The sequence below is a fragment of the Anoplophora glabripennis genome, unplaced genomic scaffold (assembly GCF_000390285.2).
Source record: "Anoplophora glabripennis isolate ALB-LARVAE unplaced genomic scaffold, Agla_2.0 scaffold94, whole genome shotgun sequence".
In the NCBI taxonomy this organism is placed as follows: domain Eukaryota; kingdom Metazoa; phylum Arthropoda; class Insecta; order Coleoptera; family Cerambycidae; genus Anoplophora; species Anoplophora glabripennis.
This window is the reverse complement of record NW_019416228.1, coordinates 841,858-862,807: the sequence shown is the minus strand read 5'-3', so window position 1 is coordinate 862,807 and position 20,950 is coordinate 841,858. Positions and strand designations below refer to the sequence as shown.

At 35.1% G+C, this 20,950-nt stretch overlaps 1 protein-coding gene across 1 annotated transcript in view; it reads left to right on the top strand.

Annotated features, from left to right (window-relative positions):
- The window catches only part of LOC108903535 (runt-related transcription factor 2), a 109,380-nt gene that overhangs the window by 47,604 nt on the left and 40,826 nt on the right, over positions 1 to 20,950 (top strand). Inside the window, exon 2 of the mRNA XM_018705754.1 lies at positions 6,758 to 6,871. Within this exon, the coding sequence (XP_018561270.1) occupies positions 6,758 to 6,871 (114 nt within the window). The remainder of the gene's footprint in view (positions 1 to 6,757; positions 6,872 to 20,950) is intronic.

Below are 20,950 nucleotides of genomic sequence, written 5' to 3'. Positions count from 1 at the left end.
ATCAGAACTATTTCTTTTTTTTTATTTGAAAACTACGAGTCGTGTGAAAAAAACTCAAGAGAGCTTTCTTCTTCAGAACTGAACAGAGAAATCAAAAATTATTTTTATGTTTCGAAAAAACAGTAGCGTACCATTTTTTCTTAAAAAATATTGAATTATCTGTTGGTACGTGCGCCACTGATAGATTTAGAAATATTCTGCTTATCGAATAATATGCGACTTTTGGAGTTATCAACGCCTGTAAAATTTCATTAACATATCACAAGCGGTTTNCTTAAAAAGATACATAATTAAATAGGAAGAAAAATATGACATTTTTCCAATGTTTTTAACATATTGTGCCGTCAAAAGTTAAGCCCACGTTTTTTTTTATGCGCATAGAAAAATTTTCATTTCTAGTGATATTTGAAAGCCAAAAAGCCAAAAATCTCCGTGGATATACAATTCACCCAAACCAAAACAGATACCGCCTGGTCTACAGGAATATAAAGAAAAAAACGATAACTATACCATAAATAAATAACTTCAGACGATAATTAGAAAACTCTGCGTCAAAAGCACACTTTGAAAATGTTTGTGTGGCGAAAAATAGATCCGATATTGTGAAATTAACTCCAGTGAATTCAAACAAATCTAAACAATCAAGGTGGCAGTAACTGGAAAAGTTTTGTATCATAAGTTCACGTGTTAGAATTAACCACTTCTGTGGAAAAAACTACTTGCGTTTTAAAAAATTGGGCTAGCAAAACGGTCTTTAAAAGAAAGTTTTTCATGTTGTATCCTACGAACTGGCCTTTCAAGGAGATAAGGTAGTCAAACGATTTTTTAAAAAAGAAAAATTCCGTGATGGAGCAAGTACCTACCGCTAGAATAGAATTTAACCCCATATTTTCTAAAATGTGCCAAGGAGGGGATTTATTTAATACGTTATAAATTAGTCTTCAATTATAATATGTTTTTCAACTTCTTTTAGAAGACGGATTTTTTAGGGTGGAAAACTGATAATACATTTTAATGATCTGCGAATGGTACTAGACATATAAATATATAACAAGAATAGTGTGAGTACGAGCGAAAGTAGTCGAATACAAGAAATACCTAATAAATCTAAATATTTGAGAAACAATGATGCTCACCTTCAAAAATAAGGTTCTATCGGAGATATACTGGCTTGCCAGTATCTGTAATTTTTTTTACAATACAGATATAATTTATTTTTCCTCGTTTTACTGCACGAATGCATAAATATGGAATTATATAATCATTTGTTTGTACATTAAATGCAAATCTCATGCAAAATTTGAATTCCTTGCGCATCATAAATTGATATACAGGGATATGCATCATCAAAATAGTTAAAGAGAGGAAATAAGAAAACAAGATAGAGGTATTAATAATAAATTTAAATTTAGGTATAGAATAAGTCGAACATATACAATTTTTAAAATATTTTTTTAAATAGGTATCTATTATTACCTATCTATTAATTTTTAATGTTGTGTAATGGGAGTATCATTAATAAATCATTTATTTTCAACATTCAGTCTTTTAACTACGAGAAAAATCATTCAAAGTTTCTGTTCTTTTTTGAGGATTAAAGATTTAAATTATTTTTATCGTTCCCCAATATTTCATAGGTCATTATTTAAGTGCTGAAACGCTAATCGATATTGATTAAGAGGACACCATAAATACAGCTGCTGAGCATAGCAGTGAATAATTAATTTTATTATACTGATAATATTTGGGCTATATCCTAATCCTTTAATTTTACGATTTCTAATGGTGTACTAGCAATCGTACGTGGTATTTTTTACTCATTCCATATTCCATCCTAATTCAACATAATTTGGAACCGTAAAAATATTTTTGGCTAAAATGTATAGCTTATTTGTTTTGGTGCAATAGACTATGCAGCACTATAGTGAATAAAATGGCTATTAAAGGACCACGCACACAGTTAATGGAAATCGACAATATGAAATATGTTATAGTTTGAGATGTCCTGATCAAAATTTGTCACGGTCCCAAGACCCAAAAATGAATACTTATCCAGCTAAGAGACATTGAATGAGCGACACGCTTATACAAGGGTGGTCTGAAAAGCTTCCGACCTCAACATGAAGATGGCAGCATAAAAGCTAGTGAATTTCGTTGTTCATTTGCTGACAGTTACTCACCAAAGTTTCATCCATTTTGGACGCGCAGTTGTTATGTAACAGTCGTTTGAGTGAGTTGATGTGAGTGTTTTTATGAAAATGGACAAAATCGAGTATCGAGCTGTCATTAAATATTTGTTTTTGAAAGGCAATACGCCTACGCAAATCAAAGATGAGTTGGATTCTGTGTATGGGGACTCTGCACCATCATTTACCACAGTGAAATTTTGGGCAGCTGAATTTAAACGTGGCCGTAAGAGCTTGGGAGACGATGAACGTTCGGGACGTCCAAAAACTGCAACTACCGACGAAAACATCGCCCAAGTTCACCAAATGGTGCTAGACGACCGCCGAATTAAAGTGAGAGAGATAGCAGAGGTTATGAACATGTCAAAAGAACATGTTTGTGACATATTAAATCAACATTTAAACATGAGAAAGCTGTTCGCGCGTTGGGTACCGCATTTGCTCACGTTAGACCAAAAACGTGTTCGAATGAACATTTCCAACGCTCTGTATTAATTACTATAGATGAAACTTGGATACACCATTATACGCCCGAAACAAAAATACAGTCCAAAGACTGCAAAGGGGGAACCGGCTACAAAAAAAGCAAACCCTGTTTTTCTGAGAGAGGCTGAGAAAGTGATGGCGACTGTTTTTTAGGATAGTCATGGAGTTATTTTAATCGATTATCTTCAAAAAGGAAAAACCATTACAGGAGCATACTACGCATCATTACATGACAAGCTGAAGGCAGAACTTGCGGGAAAACGGNAACATGTCAAAAGATCGTGTTTGTCACATATTAAATCAACATTTAAACATGAGAAACCTGTCCGCGCGTTGGGTGCCGCGTTTGCTCACGTTAGACCAAAAACGTGTTCGAATGAACATATCCAAGGCTGTGTTGGCGCAGTTTAGGCGCAATAAATCCGAGTTTTGGCGCCGATTAATTACTGTAGATGAAACTTGGATACACCATTATACACCCGAAACAAAAATTACAGTCCAAACAGTGGACTGCAGAGGGGGAACCGGCTCCAAAAAGAGCAAAACCTGTTTTTTCGGCTGAGAAAGTGATGGCGACTGTTTTTTAGGATAGTCATGGAGTTATTTTAATCGATTATCTTCAAAAAGAAAAAACCATTACAGGAGCATACTACGCATCATTACTTGACAAGCTGAAAGCAGAACTTGCGGAAAAATGGCCACATTTGCAGAAAAAGAAAAACCTGTTTCATCAAGACAACGCACCGTCCCACATAGACAAGGCGAAAACCTCGCATTCGTGGGAGAAATTTTCCGACTCGAGATTTTTTTGCATATTCAGATGAGATGTTCCTTAACAAGAATCAAGATTATGCCGGCCGGAAATCTGGTGCCCATTTGTTTAAACAAACTTTTTTAAACAAATTGTAAAAATTGCTTTTTTCAATCCGGAATTTTTTTTAGGTTTCTTGGCACATTATAAACAAAAAATTTCCTATAAACTATGCCTCTAAAGTTGATAGTTTTAAAGTTAAAAATAATTTAAGTTGTTAAAAATGCGAAAATGACGATTTTCAACGACCGATTTCCGGATTAAAAATTGTTATTATTGATGTTGCCAGGTACTTAAATTAAAGTTTAAACATCCCCCTACAAGATGATGAAGAGTTTTTGGAACTCTTATTATTTTAAAGCCTTGTTTTTTTAATTGTGAATCATGCGCTATGAGCTTCTTTACAAACGTACATATGGAAAAGTTGGATTTTTCCTCAATATCAATATTTGGATTTCACAGCTTCTGGTTATCAAAATGAAACAGGTGAATTATTACCTAAATTTATTACCAAAGTTCCATTACTCAAAGACTTAGTTAAACAATGTAAATGTATAAAAAAAAACTGTAAGACTAAAGCTTGTTTTTGTATGAAAAACTATGTCACTTGTGTACCTTTATGAGGTTGTAACATAGAACAGTGTGAGAATTCTTATGATTGAATAAATGTGTGATAATAATAATATGCAGTATTAAATAAATGTTCTTTAATAAAAATCAAATGTATTTGATACTATTGCCCTTTTATTTTTTTTCTGCACTCTATTCGTACAATTTTGAATTAATTAAATAAAATTATTATGAATTATGAAATTTAAATAATCAATTTTTACATTATTTTATGACTAGTAATAGTACTTAGAACTCTAAATCCAGAGAACATAAAGCTGAAGGCGCTGGACGAAATAACAAATCCGCGTATGAGAGAGGCGGGCGTGCGGCTCATAACGCTTTATTAACAATTAAAAAACAAGGCTTTAGAATAATGCCAGTCCCAAAAACTCTTCAGCATCTTATAGGGGGATGTTTAGACTTTAATTTAGGTACCTGGCAAAATAAAAAATTACAATTTTTAACCCGGAAATCGGTCGTTGATAATCGTCATTTTCGCATTTTTAGCAACTTAAATTGTTTATAACTTTAAAACTATCAATTTTAGAGGCATAGTGCATAGGAACTTTTTTGTTTATAATGTGCCAAATAAAGTGAAAAAAACAATTTTTACAATTTGTTTTAAAAAAGTTTGTTTATACAAATGGGCACCAGATGTCCGGCCGGCATCATCTTGATTCATGTTAAGGAACATCTCACGAATCTGAATATGCAAAAAAATCGAGTAGGAAAATTTCTCCCACGAATGCGAGGTTTTCGCCTTCTCAGCGGTTGTCATGGCGAAAATCCACGAATTACGGTTTGAACTGCTTGACCATCCGCCTTACTCACCAGATCTAGCCCCAAGCGACTTCTTTTTGTTCCCTCATCTAAAAATTGCGCTCGGAGGACAGATTTTTGTCAAATGAATGAACAATTATTTTGCAGAGAAAAACGCAGAGTACTATTTGGACGGGTTACAGAGATGGGAGCATCGCTGGGAGAAGTGTGTAGAGTTACAAGGAGATTATGTTGAAAAATAAAAAAAAATGTATGAAAAAATGTCTTGTATCTTTGTTAGGTCGGAAACTTTTCAGACCACCCTCGTGCATAGTCCTTTTTACGGAAAGCCGTATGGATCTTCTCTCTTTATATCTTTAGCCCTTTCTCTCTGAGAGAAAGAAGGCAAGTTCGCTGATCATAAAGTCCTATATTTGAAGTCTTGTATTTTCTTATTGTTCCCGATTTTTTTGCTTCTTGACACTTTTTTACTTTACGTACCTACGTTTTTCTTATTTTCCACCCGCTTTTCATCTTTGTGTTCACTTTTTTTCTTTACGCCTGCTTTTTTAATCCTTCAAAATTATTCTCTTTGTTTCGAGAGGAAAGTGCAACATGCGAACTCCCCTTGTTTCTCTCAGAGAGAAAGAGATGGAAAGAAAAAAGTCATTCGGCTTTCCATAAAAAGGATAAGCGCGTAGGGGCTAGCTCAATTTCACTGTCGCTTATCTCGATAACTATTCATATTTGAGCCCGTGATAACTTTAAATCTCAAACTATAACATATTTTATTTTCCGAATTTGACGGGTTCCCGATTTCCATTAATGTGTGCGTGGTCCTTTATAGGTTAATAATACAGGGTGAGTCAGATGTAGACCTGGGAGTGTCATAATATTTTTAACTAAATAGTATATTTAATACGAATATTTTTCTAAAAATACTCCTTTCTCGTGGTACAAAGTGACCAAATTTTAAAAAACCTATAATTTTTTACATTTTCCAAAGGAGAGATTTATACCCAAACTAAATTTGGTGGTGCTCATCATATCTGGAGAGGTTGGCATAATATGTGGTAACATCAAATCCCCTAAGCAGCCAGTAGCGGAGATCTGGGCAATAGTTTTAATTAATTTAACCAAGTAAAATTTATATACATTTTTCCATGAAGCTTTCAATTTGAAATGACTGCTACACTCGTCATTAACATATTTTTATTCATTTTGGACCATACTGACGATACGCAGCCCTACTAAAATTGTTATATCTGTATTGGTTGGCGGTGTTATCGCAAAAGAAATCACCTGTTGCTAGTTAACTGAATTACATTTTAAAATATTAAATTATACTAAACTGAATATGATCAGTCATTCGAGATAATAGCTTCTTAAATAGTGAAAATGTTCTTCTTGATTTTGTTTATCCAAAAGTTAAAATAATTCGAGTATCTTTTATACATAATCAGGTATAAAAGAAATTAAAAGTACAGTCGGAATTTTACTAGGAAAAAAAATATTTTTTCTGTAATCCTTTATTAATATATTTTTATGTTTTACAGTTCGAATCAATTTTTTTATTGTTTTTACTGTAGAAAGTAACGGATACGAAATTTCCATATAGTTGGAAAAATATTAAAAATAGCAGTTTTTCTTTAACTTGTTCATCCTGTTTCTTGAAGAGAGTAGTTCTGGATAAATGGTCACATGAAAATCTTATTCACATATTCTCGAGCCCGAATTCTGACTCACCCTGTATTATGCCCTACCAAAAGATTTAATTAACCAACAAGTAAATAATATAACGTATGTACAAAGTATACACATTTGCTTGGAAATAATTACTTGGAATCTATAGTACCATCAACTACCATCATTCAATTTTTCTAAAGCATTTCCTTTCTTCCAGGGAAGAGTTTCACCCTGACGATAATGGTGTCTACTAGTCCGCCCCAGATTGCCACATACAATAAAGCTATTAAAGTTACTGTAGATGGTCCTAGGGAACCAAGGTCCAAAACAAGTGAGTAAGATCTGTTTTCAGTTTATTATTAACTACATTTTTTATTGAACATACTATACCTACTAGCCTCCAATGTATATTATTTGGTACTGATGATGATACTGGAAAGAATTTTTAATCAGTATTCGATGTTTGTATTAATTACAAGGTTGTAATTTCTGTATTAGCTTCTAAGGCAATGTCTCCATAAGAGCAACATTTCTAAATCGCCGTTACTAAAGACATAGCAACTCTAAGTTACATTGTGGTTTTATAGAATTGAATTGAATGGGTAAATCAAACAAAATCAAAAATTTTTTGTTAAAAAATCTTATCAAATGTTCTCGGATATCAGATATTTTGGATAATTGTTTGTTATGTTATGTATCTTATGTTATGTATGCTGTTTACTATGTTTTGCTGGTGTGATTCAATGCTTATTGGAGCATAGAATAGAGTCCTACAACATAAACAAATAGGAATCCATAAATATAAATGTAAAAAAGTGAAGGAGAGAATAGAAGTATCGGAAATAATTTCCAATGATTTAGTGGGATTCCTCATTAATTTTGTAAATAAAATCGTGTATCTATAAAGCCTTAACTTTTTTTTGTGAAACCATTGGTTCTTCAGTTATTTTCGATTTAATAAAATAACCCTAACGTTAACTAAGTAAAAAAAAATAATGACTCAAGTATATAATATGTACATGTTCAGTAAAAAAGTAAAAAATTTCATCATTCAGTGTTTCGAGTTATAAATGCATATTTTATGAACAAGTAAATAGAAATATTTAATAAACATTACATCTTATTAACTTCTATGAATGAATATTTATAGTAATTGTATAGTTATTAGATACATTTAGTAACATTTATAAAATCTGGATAATAATAATTATTCCCCTCGCGTTTACTAATTGTCACATTTCTGTCGAAATGATTTGACCTCTCCATTTTAATCACCGGAAGCTAAATATTATCTGAATGATCAATTAAAACAGCATTATGCGACGTACTACTAGAACCTAGAGTTGAAGTGTAATTGTAAAGAATCCTGTGGGCTATTTAATTTTTGTTACTGTTTCTTAAAGCAACATAACTTTCTGCAATTGTGACTGATTTCCACCCACCATGTCTCTTGAATGCTAATACACCAACCCTGTATTAGCTCCTGTAACTTTGCCGATGTTCTGCGGAATGAATGGCCTGTATATGTTTCAGGATGTTCTAGTTTCAAAAACTGTGCAATCTTATTATGAATCATAGAAAGGGTATTCTTGCTGGCTGGTTGGTTGATAGCGCATAAGAAAGCGTGAAATTTCAGTTTTAATTTCCAATCTAATCTTAACATATTTCTTGAGAATTTCTAGGTGAGAAACAGAACCCAGACGAGACGTAATTATAAACGTACGTGACATACCATTTTTAGAATCTGGAATACAATAATGTCATGAACATTTTTGAAATTGACGTTGTCCAAAGTAAGTTTGCATGCTCCTGGAATGCCTAAGACTGTCACTACTTTCATTAGCAAATATGTGTTATCGGGTGCCTGAACGAGAAAATCGTTGGCTTGTTCTCTTGTAAAAACATTTGATATTTTAGATGTATAGACGTCATTCTTACGTTTCAAAAATGCTCTCAGCTTGGGGTATATTGATATATCCACGTTCTCCTCTATGAAAATAGTTAACTTAATCATTGAGTATTCTCTCCACAAACTCGCGGGTGACTTTAAAGTTCTTGACTTCTCTATGTACTGGCACCCTTCTCTGAAATTTTTATATAGGTACTAGTCCGTGGCGCACTTTCGACTTCTTGGACAATAAAAATTCGCAGGTAGCATTTGCTGCACTTTCTATTTGTAAATCACTCATTTAGAAATAATTATTCAAAGCCAGAAAAATTTGCAACTTTTATGTAGCTTTGTTTATAAACAACTTAGAAACGACAAAATCCAAACTACCAAGGCGACTTTGCAAGATTTCGAATAATGTCAAAATGAATTGATTAAGAAATGTCAAAAAATAAAACCTAATCTATATTATTTCATGAATCATAAAGAACTGTGGGAGCAGATAAAATCTTATACACCACGCAGCAGTTAAGTATAATTTATCACTCTTGGACTCTATTGCCAGCCCTCGCTCTGCTCGNACCATGTCTCTTGAATGCTAATACACCAACCCTGTATTAGCTCCTGTAACTTTGCCGATGTTCTGCGGAATGAATGGCCTGTATATGTTTCAGGATGTTCTAGTTTCAAAAACTGTGCAATCTTATTATGAATCATAGAAAGGGTATTCTTGCTGGCTGGTTGGTTGATAGCGCATAAGAAAGCGTGAAATTTCAGTTTTAATTTCCAATCTAATCTTGATATATTTCTTGAGAATGTCTAGGTGAGAAACAGAACCCAGACGAGACGTAATTGTAAACGTACGTGACATACCATTTTTAGAATCTGGAATACAATGTCATCAACATTTTTGAAATTGACGTTGTCCAAAGTAAGTTTGCATGCTCCTGGAATGCCTAAGACCGTCACTATTTTCATTAGCAAATATGTGTTATCGGGTGCCTGAACGAGAAAATCGTTGACTTGTTCTCTTGTAAAAACGTTTGATATTTTAGGTGTATAGACGTCATTCTTACGTTTCAAAAATGCTCTCAGCTTGGGGTATATTGATATATCCACGTTCTCCTCTATGAAAATAGTTGACTTAATCATTGAGTATTCTCTCCACAAACTCGCCGGTGACTTTAAAATTCTTGACTTCTCTATGAATATATGCTAGCAGTGACATTTCAGAAACACCAGCATTTTTGTACTGGCACCATTCTCTGAAATTTCTATATAGTCCGTAGCGCACTTTCGACTTCTTGGACAATAAAAATTCGCAGGTAGCATTTGCTGCACTTTCTATTTGAAAATCACTCATTTAGAAATAATAATTCAAAGCCAGCAAAATTTGCAACTTTTATGTAGCTTTGTTTATAAACAACTTAGAAACGATAAAATCCAAACAACCAAGGCGACTTACAAGATTTCGAATAATGTCAAAATGAATTGATTAAGGAATGTCAAAAAATAAAACCTAATCTTTATTTCATGAACCAGAAAGAACTGTGGGAGCAGATAAAATGTTATACACCACGCAGCAGTTAAGTATAATTTATCACTCTCGGACTCTATTGCCAGCCCTCGCTCTGCTCGGGCGCAAAATCGTCCTCGACTGGCAAATAATACTTATCTCCTTTGTGGTGTAAATAATTATGATTTCCTAGTTATGAACTTATCTAGAAAATCTAATATTTTCGAATATTACCTCAAAGAACAGGATATTCTTTTCATATTTTAATTATTCCAATGAGCTTTTCTAACTTACTCGAAAACATCCTGTATAGTTACTTAGACTTTGGGAAAATGGTGATGATAATCAGTTTAAAGTTATTATTCATGATTTTTTGAATATGATATGATTCGTAGAACATAATCAGAACTAAAAATATTCAAAATTTGACAGAATCAAGATTTTAATTGTCTTTCTCAATAAAACATATGCACTTTTTCATTCATTTTACGAGAGAACAGACTATATTCGGCGGTGAGACCTTTGAAACGGATACTTAAAAAGTTAAAAGTGAAATACCGGCTGGTATCAACACGCTCATTTTCATAAACCAACTTTATAGAGAATAAAATTGCCAGCTACAAACGTCGAGTACCGCCTATATTTTTTCAGACATTTTACAAATGACTGTTTATTTTAACATTTCATCTTGGAGAATCTTAAATTGTTCATGGCACCCATAAACGAGTTGGGTGGCATCCAACAGCTAGTGAGTATTATAAAACGTCACGAATAAATTTATATTTAAACTTAAAGGAATATATACGCCTAGAGCTTTTCAAAGAATTATTTTAGTTTATTTTGTTTTTTCTATTCACTTTTTTTTAAATAAACTAAAATATAATGCTACACCCAGAGAACAGTTTCTTTGTTGTACATTTACGGTAAACAAATGCTGGTTTCGGGCGCGATCTGGCATACATAATTTCTTCGGAAACAAATAGTACATTAGAGAATGTTAAACAAATTTAAATGATGCTAGAGGGCATATTGGTTTGAAGTTAAGATATGTATGTGTTAGGAATGAATAGTATATATTTATGTCAAGGAAATTATTTGTTAAAAATATATTCGTTTTTTTGTAACAAAGATTTCACGGCTAAGGTCTTAATTCAATGTGCAAAAAGTGACAAGTTTAAAATAGAAAAATAGATTTTTCAAGGAAATAAATGTTATGCTAGGCTAGGAGTATTACTATTTTATATTAATAAACTTAACTATTACAGTGCAAGGCAGTACCCCAAATAGGGTACTATTTAATAACAATTTCAATAAAATGTAAATACTTTTGAGTCGAATAAATTATAATACAATATTTATTTACGGTTATAGTAGGGCTATTGGCGAAGATCTTCATAATAAAAAATGACATGGAAATGTATTCCTATATATTATTTGAGAGCGGATTAATAAAATATCCAAATAGTTGCGTATTATTTTTATAAAATCTGAATAAAAAACCTGCTCGTGATCATCAAGTTTTCTATAATATTGTAAGTGCTACTAAAAATTTCCAGTTGCATTTAGTCCTTGAAAATTAAAAAATGTTTGCTTGCGGCGCATCTATTTACATTGTCATCTGTCACTCCGGTTATGCGCCGCTAATGACTTCTGGAAACGGCAAAATAACGGTACGATCTTAAGTGGCAAACTTACTAAAAGGCAAAGCACAACAGAGTTGGCAGAGCTATATTTTAAACTAAAAGCTTGGCTGCTATCTCTACATAAAAGAAATACAATAATAATAACAGGGCTCGCCAGGACAGGCGCGCAGCAGGACTGAAAAGAAAATATAATTAATTACACGCCAATATCCTTGGTTGGATAAATGAAATCGGATGGGGCGAGGTCGAGCGGGACTATTGCTCTTTACCTATGCCATCTCTGTAGGCCCGGACACCTCTTAGAGGCAGGTCCTTTTCTCGTCATCTGGGACCATCAACGAGACCAGATTCGAGCAGTCCTGTCCTGGCTCGAAAACCTTTCTCACGTGCTGTCTGAAAGCTTCCAGAGCTGCCGTGAATCCCAGACCCTGGCAAATGTCACTGTTGCAGACGAATCGGAGGGCCCCCGTCGCGTAGCGGAGGGCGATATTCCCGACATGCACCCGGGCTAGGTGCGTCTTCGCTGCCCCATGCGGTCCCAGCGTTCGTCAATATTGCTAGGATGAGAGTTAGGTTATTCCGCAGGCAGAGACGACTGACTGTGCACAGGAGCGGATAAAGCTTCATCCTCATCGTCCTCACTTTGCGCACCACGGCGTCAACGTGCGGCCTCCATGTCATCGTACGATCTAAAATTACTCCTAGATACTTGACGGTGGTCGCCCACTGGATGTCTTCCCCGTTGAGCCTCACATGTTCCTGGGGACGCGTCAGGTACCTTTGAGAAAATATAAAACCTGGCTTTTCTCTGGGTTGATTGCCACTTCCTCCTTTTGCACCAGTCCTTCAGTCGGCTGACAGCTCTCTGGAAGCACTTCTTCGCTATCTCAGGATTTAAAGAGCGAGCCGCAATGGCAATTAGTTACGACCTACCATTCAACTGATAGAGAGGATAGGGAAGGCGACAAACTATGACCTGAACGCGAAGTAAGGTTAAGCACACCGAATATTGCGACAGTGCGCCCAACCAAGTGTCGTACGGACAAATATCTGAAAATCATGGTATGGTTAGCTACAATCTGCATTTCAACTCATAGAAGCGAATAAAGGGAACGACATCCCACGAGCTGAATACACAGTTAATTCATGTACATCGGAAAGAAACAACAATGTACCTAACCACGTCGTAGTAGGGGCGGATAGTTGAAAAGTAGTATGATTAAGACAACACAGACAGTAGCCAAGTCTTTACCTGAATCTTTTACTCCCGCCCTCTCTTAGGTACGCCTGTTCTGGTCAAGCGGTAGATCGAAAATAACTCTTAGAATTACCTCGCTAGGTCTCCGGTCAACTCGAGAGACTTGCGCATTAGGTATCCGCGGAACTTGTTAGGTGGCTAAACGGTCGCTTGCTCTTCAGGAACTGCGGTTGGGCGTGCTATACCAGAGTTCTATACGCTGGTTGGCGGCTAAGCTGTCTTCCTTGGACTGGATTTGGAAAAATTTCTCCAAACGGCGATCTCTCTTGGGCTGCTGACAGTCAGGACTGCTCGCTGCGATGGGTGGATACAAACTGACTAATTCAGCTCAACTCCTAAGCTTCTATGGCGAACGGTGGCGGTTGCACAGTCTTCACAAGCTGGGCTTGGAAGAACTTACTTCAAACGGCGACCTCTCCACTGCTGTACCATGTATTTTTGATGTACCATTACCTTTGCCAAAGATCGACACATAAAACGGCTGCTAGAGAAAGATCTTAGTGTTTAGACGTCTTAGGATTGTCTCTTCAGGTAGCCTTCTTATGAATGAAATTAATAAACGTTTGTTTTCGGAGCATCTGTTCTTGAGATACAGGTATTGAAGATTAAAAAGTTATATGTTTACATATGAAGATACCATTACATACGATGTCTTGCCTGCCAAGTATATGAATAATGCAATTGATAATAAAAAAATTCAAATAACAGTGAAACGGTAAGTTTGAAATCCAATATATAAAAGTAGGCCTTAAATACGATAAATTTTAATACGTGCAATAATGTACAGGGTGCTCCGTTTGAAAAAAAATTACAAAGTTAATTAGCGTCCTTAACAAATATTGGACACCCTGTATTTATGAAATATTGCGAAGTAATTTATTTGGTGCAACTTTTATTTGAAACACTTTTTGACCGTCTTAAATGGGACATACTGAATTTGTTCAGAATATATAACACCAATACAATGTATCTCAAAAATGTGAAAATTAATTGTTACATATCCTTATTTTTATTCGTTGTTGTGTTTTTTATGTGCGGAATTTTCGAAAAGGGACCCCGGTCTGTACGATGTATCGATAAAAGTTGTAAAGAGGCTCTTAATTTTCTACCAAATAAGTTTTTATCTCGACCCAATAAAATCAGGAGGAAGGAGCCGACACAGTAAAACCTTTTCGTTGCCGCAAGTGTCGAGATTCTCACCCTAATCTAATACATGTCATCAGGAAAGTGTCCAGCTGTCGAAGTATTCCTGCTACACGAGCCTCCGATAGTCCGTCCTACTAGTCTCTGTCGCCTCCTGCTGCTGCCAACTGCTACAGACATTAATTAATATATACTCGCAGGAAATAATTACATTTCCTGCAAAACTGTTTTCCTGCTGCCCTCCCCATGATGCAGTAATTATTTTACATGCTTGATTGTTTCGCACCATTGTAATTTTAATTTTGTTTATTAAACCAACGGAGGGTCGGTGGAGTCCTGCAAATGGCAGGACAATAGGTTTGGTACAAATTAACGAAGGTTCCCATTTTGTAGGTTGTGACAACGAAACGTTAGGGTTGAATTATTTTTATTTTAATCGCACTTATTTTGCATAGATACTTTTTTAAATAATATCCGAATGGTGTGTATTAGGTACTTTTTAGTCTCAAAAAATTAAAAGAGAGTTTTTGGGACTCTTGTAGAATTTTGATTAAACGATGTAACCACCGTTGTTTCTACAACAAAGGTTAATTCGGCGAAGAAAGTTAAAGGGCACGCTTTGCAGATCTTAAGGGCCATTTTCTAAAACATTTATGGCATTGCACTGTTGTTTTCAGGGTGCCCCAAAGATAATAGTCGCAAGGTGTTAAGTCTGGCAAACGTATAGTCCAGTTAACAGGAACATTATTACCTCTACCGATCCATCGACGAGAGAATCTTTGGTTCAGATACTGCCGGACATTTACTGTGAAATGTCATGTAATGCCATTATGCACAAATAAAATATTGATGTGAAATTCATGCTGATAATGTTTCACTTTGACAACATGTGGTTTTTCTTGAGCATACACATGTTCATTGTGATTATTTGTTATTCCGCTTCTAGTAAAATAGAATTGGCAGGTACAATGATTTAAAGATTAAACTGAAATTACAGTCAACCTACAAAATGAGAACCTACTAGCACTTTTTTAAGTATTGTAATATGGGTGGCAAGATAATGTAGGTATACACTTAAAAAATATTTTTTGTACCCAAACCGCTCATTTATTCAAAATTCTATAAGAAGTCCAAATACTTTCAAATGATATCACCTATCACATAAAAAATAGTTGTCATTATTGCCCGAAAGATCACTGTAGGTGTTTGATCCCAAACTGTGTATATAGGCATACAAAGATACAGAACCAGCACCAGAAGATCAACGGATATGCTGTAAGCAATACNGTAGTATGATTAAGACAACACAGATAATAACCAAGTCTTTACCTGATCTTTTACTGCCGCCCTCCCTTAGGTACGCCTGTTCTGGTCAAGCGGTAGATCGAAAATAACTCTTAGAATTACCTCGCTAGGTCTCCGGTCAACTCGAGAGACTTGCGCATTAGGTATCCGCGGAACTTGTTAGGTGGCTAAACGGTCGCTTGCTCTTCAGGAACTGCGGTTGGGCGTGCTATACCAGAGTTCTATACGCTGGTTGGCGGCTAAGCTGTCTTCCTTGGACTGGATTTGGAAAAATTTCTCCAAACGGCGATCTCTCTTGGGCTGCTGACAGTCAGGACTGCTCGCTGCGATGGGTGGATACAAACTGACTAATTCAGCTCAACTCCTAAGCTTCTATGGCGAACGGTGGCGGTTGCACAGTCTTCACAAGCTGGGCTTGGAAGAACTTACTTCAAACGGCGACCTCTCCACTGCTGTACCATGTATTTTTGATGTACCATTACCTTTGCCAAAGATCGACACATAAAACGGCTGCTAGAGAAAGATCTTAGTGTTTAGACGTCTTAGGATTGTCTCTTCAGGTAGCCTTCTTATGAATGAAATTAATAAACGTTTGTTTTCGGAGCATCTGTTCTTGAGATACAGGTATTGAAGATTAAAAAGTTATATGTTTACATATGAAGATACCATTACATACGATGTCTTGCCTGCCAAGTATATGAATAATGCAATTGATAATAAAAAAATTCAAATAACAGTGAAACGGTAAGTTTGAAATCCAATATATAAAAGTAGGCCTTAAATACGATAAATTTTAATACGTGCAATAATGTACAGGGTGCTCCGTTTGAAAAAAAATTACAAAGTTAATTAGCGTCCTTAACAAATATTGGACACCCTGTATTTATGAAATATTGCGAAGTAATTTATTTGGTGCAACTTTTATTTGAAACACTTTTTGACCGTCTTAAATGGGACATACTGAATTTGTTCAGAATATATAACACCAATACAATGTATCTCAAAAATGTGAAAATTAATTGTTACATATCCTTATTTTTATTCGTTGTTGTGTTTTTTATGTGCGGAATTTTCGAAAAGGGACCCCGGTCTGTACGATGTATCGATAAAAGTTGTAAAGAGGCTCTTAATTTTCTACCAAATAAGTTTTTATCTCGACCCAATAAAATCAGGAGGAAGGAGCCGACACAGTAAAACCTTTTCGTTGCCGCAAGTGTCGAGATTCTCACCCTAATCTAATACATGTCATCAGGAAAGTGTCCAGCTGTCGAAGTATTCCTGCTACACGAGCCTCCGATAGTCCGTCCTACTAGTCTCTGTCGCCTCCTGCTGCTGCCAACTGCTACAGACATTAATTAATATATACTCGCAGGAAATAATTACATTTCCTGCAAAACTGTTTTCCTGCTGCCCTCCCCATGATGCAGTAATTATTTTACATGCTTGATTGTTTCGCACCATTGTAATTTTAATTTTGTTTATTAAACCAACGGAGGGTCGGTGGAGTCCTGCAAATGGCAGGACAATAGGTTTGGTACAAATTAACGAAGGTTCCCATTTTGTAGGTTGTGACAACGAAACGTTAGGGTTGAATTATTTTTATTTTATTCGCACTTATTTTGCATATTAACTTTTTTAAATAATATCCGAATGGTCTTATTTATTTTACTGTATTAGGTACTTTTTAGTCTCAAAAAATTAAAAGAGAGTTTTTGGGACTGTAGAATTTTGATTAAATGAGCGGTTTGGATACAAAAAATATTTTTTAAATGTATACATTATCTTGCCACCCATATTACAATACTTAACAAAGTGCTAGTAGTCACTGATTTTGTAAGATGACTGTAATTTCAGATTGATCTTTAAGTCATTGTACCTGCCAATTCTTAATGAGTATTTGTTACAATAAGATATGTCACAATTACTACATTTTTCGATATGGATACTAGACTAGGCGGTATCTGTTTTGGTTTGGGTGAATCGTATATCCACGGAGATTTTTGGCTTTTTGGATTTCAAATATCACTAGAAATGCAAATTTTTCTATGCGCATAAAAAAAAGTGTGCTTAACTTTTGGCGGCACAATAAGTTTAAAAAAATCGAAAAATTACACATTTTTCTTCCTATTTAATTATGTACCTTTTCAAGACTTGATTTTAGGCGAAAGTGGAAGAGGAAAAAAATTTTTGTAATTAAATTTTACAAAATATGACTATACTCCGCGGTCGAAATTATAGAGAGTGACTCATCGCTAGCTTTTGGACTAGTAAGGGGGATGAAGCGTTCCGGGAACGAACTAAAAAAGCATTTCCCTATTCCCTACCAAGTGCAAAAGACAGAGATAGAATATAGATCGACGTTCAGTGTAACTCAGTCTATAGACGATTATAGATTCTATCGATGTGTAGCGAGCGGCACAAAGATAAATAATATTGAACCGTATAAAAATCATTTTATATTTTATACGCATTATGGTAATATTGTTTTGATATTATGTCTGAATCACTCTCTATAATTTCTACCGCGGAGTATAGTTACAAATCAAATGAATCATGATTATTATTGTAAAAATCGAAAAAATTACCAAAAATGGGGTTAAAAAACATTACCTTTTAGGGTTTTTTTTGGGGTCTTTAAATTGGGTATAGGACCTTCATACTTGGCTCAAGAAAAGTTCATGTTATGTAGAATCATCACACCAAATTTCATCAAAATCGGTTCGATAGATTTTGCATAATAATTTTACAATCCAGATTTTGAACAAAAATTTGCAAATTTTCAAAACTTTGCACAGCAAAAACCAAGACCCTTNAAGACTTTCCGATTTTGTAACACAAATCATTATTTTACCATTCTTACAAATTTTCCACAGTACAATATACTCCTCTCTAAAAAATGTCCTTTCTTTTATATCTTAAATATATTTACCTACAACCACTACTGTAAATACTTAAAAACACAATGTCTGCGATCAATGTAAGATTCCTTATTACGTACGGTAACAAAATCGTACAGTTTTCCTAGCAACCGCCTAGCAACGGTCAATACAATACTGTTTGTATTGACCGTTGCTAGGCGGTCGCTAGGAAAACTGAACGATTTTTTTACCAAGCTGTGCGATTTTTTTACCGTACGACGTAATAGGAATCTTGCATTGAGCGCAAACGGTGTGTTTTTAAGTATTTAAAGTAGTGGTCGTAGGTAAAGAATAGTACGTAATACGTGGTGTAATGCAATTACGCACTCATAGAATTACGCACTCCCCGCTACGCGGCGTCGTGCGTAACTTTTCCATTCGTGCGTAAAATGCTTTTTACAACACTTATTACGTAATATACTATTACCTACGACCACTACTGTAAATACTTAAAAACACACCGTATGCGATCAATGTAAGATTCATATTACGTACGGTAAAAAAATCGCACAGCTTGTTAAAAAATCGTACAGTTTTCCTAGCAACCACCTAGCAACGGTCAATACAATACTGTTTGTATTGACTTTTCCATTCGTGCGTAAAATGCTTTTTACAACACTTATTACGTAATATACCATTGTAAAATAAATAAACTAGTAGTATCAATTTTGTTCATTGTAAAAATTATGTTCATTCACCTGTAAGTGGACAAAACTAACTAAATATAACTTTGTAAGAAACTTTAATACCATAATAGCAGCTCCAGCTACTACTTTAATAACAGTGTTTTACTGTTCAATTTTTGTATAGAAAAATTTAATTTGAGGACTAACTTCGCCAAGATATAGTCTGCTAAACTTGTGCATAATAATATCAGAGGGATCTCAGTCTAGCCTTTTAAGGTTAAGTGTACTAATATTGCTGCAAGTTTGGAGCAATAGCGAACAAACTGGCACAAAGTTCTGGCAACTTGCTATCTGGCGTACAAGTCTTGTGGTTTCTTAATGCCCCGCGCGACGGGGACTGCTAGGAGTTGCGATGATTTATAGTATACTTGTTAGAAATAATGTCTGCTGTGCTGAATGAATTCCACTCTCCCATATCTCTTGGATGCTTANATTTTGTGCCGCCAAAAGTTAAGCCCACGTTTTTTTATGCGCATAGAAAAATTTTCATTTCTAGTGATATTTGAAAGCCAAAAAGCCAAAAATCTCCGTGGATATACAATTCACCCAAATATGGACTCTTTGAAACAGATACCGTCTGGACCTATACACACATACGACGAATTAGAGTTTACAACGTGCCTAATTTTATTGAAATAATTCGTAAAAACAATCGAATACAATAACAATTGCTGGAGGTAAAAGTAATAAAGTTGAGGTTATTAAATTTAGTACAACTTATTATAAAAACTGTTCAAAATGACCACCGTTGTTTCTACAACAAAGGTTAATTCGGCGAAGAAAGTTAAAGGGCACGCTTTGCAGATCATAAGGGCTATTTTCTAAAACATCTATGGCATTTTCGATATGCCTCCGCAACTCTTCTTCAATGTTAGATGTGGAAGCATGCACTGTTGTTTTCAGAGTGCCCCAAAGATAATAGTCGCAAGGTGTTAAGTCTGGCAAACGTACAGTTCAGTTAACAGGAACATTATTACCTCTACCAATCCATCGACGAGAGAATCTTTGGTTCAGATACTGCCGGACATTTACTGTGAAATGTCATGTAACGCCATTATGCACAAATCAAGTATTGATGTGANAGTATACTTGTTAGAAATAATGTCTGCTGTGCTGAATGAATTCCACTCTCCCATATCTCTTGGATGCTTAAATATGCATACACTAAATGGTCTAAAGAACTTGCCTCAGAAGATTTTAGTGTCAAATTCTTACAAGATTTCTTGTATAGATTGTCTATACATATATACTTATGTAAATATATGTATTTATTTATTTTTATGCGTTATCATCATTTTCTACATAGACACAACTGAAAGTTAAACATTTTTGGCAGCCTTGACCGAACTTTGTGTTCCAAATTCCAAAACTCCCAATCTATTCGCTAAACCACATATTTACATATAAAAAATGCTTCCGAGTTTCAAAGTAGTAAAAACAGTTGATAGTAAATCTGGGTTATACAGGCTGTTACAAATTCGCTTCTCGTTTCTCGCTACAGGGATCTCGGAAACGGTAAGAGATACGAAGTAGCTTAAATGGGGGCAAAGTTGCGTAATCAGGGGACCAACATTATGCATATAAAAAATCAAGGCTAACATGATTAGTGAGAAGCGAATTTGTAACAGCCTGTCAAGTCCAGGCAAGTTAGACCAAAATCACACAGAAAACGGAATTTTCTTTCTGATGAACCGATCGAGTTGCGGTTTTCGGCATTGTCTTCGGAAAAAATATAAGGAAAAAAGTCTATCTATTACACTTTGGGTCTGGATCGAAACTTTGAGTGCATCAATTTTTCCGAATTTTTTAAAAATGGTAAAAATTGACTAAAAGTTATAGAAATTTGTGTGCACGGGTTTTCGGGGTCGGAGATTCCGAATCTGACCCTGAAAAATATGCTCGACGGCCCTGGGGCAAGGGGGGCCTTCTGTAAAAGATCGAATAGATGAGTAATTGCCTTCTAAATCCCCACTCGGGGGTTTTTGGGGTCGGAGCTTTCGATTTTGACACTGAAAAGTATGCCCGACGCCCTGCACCAACCCCCCCCCCCCCC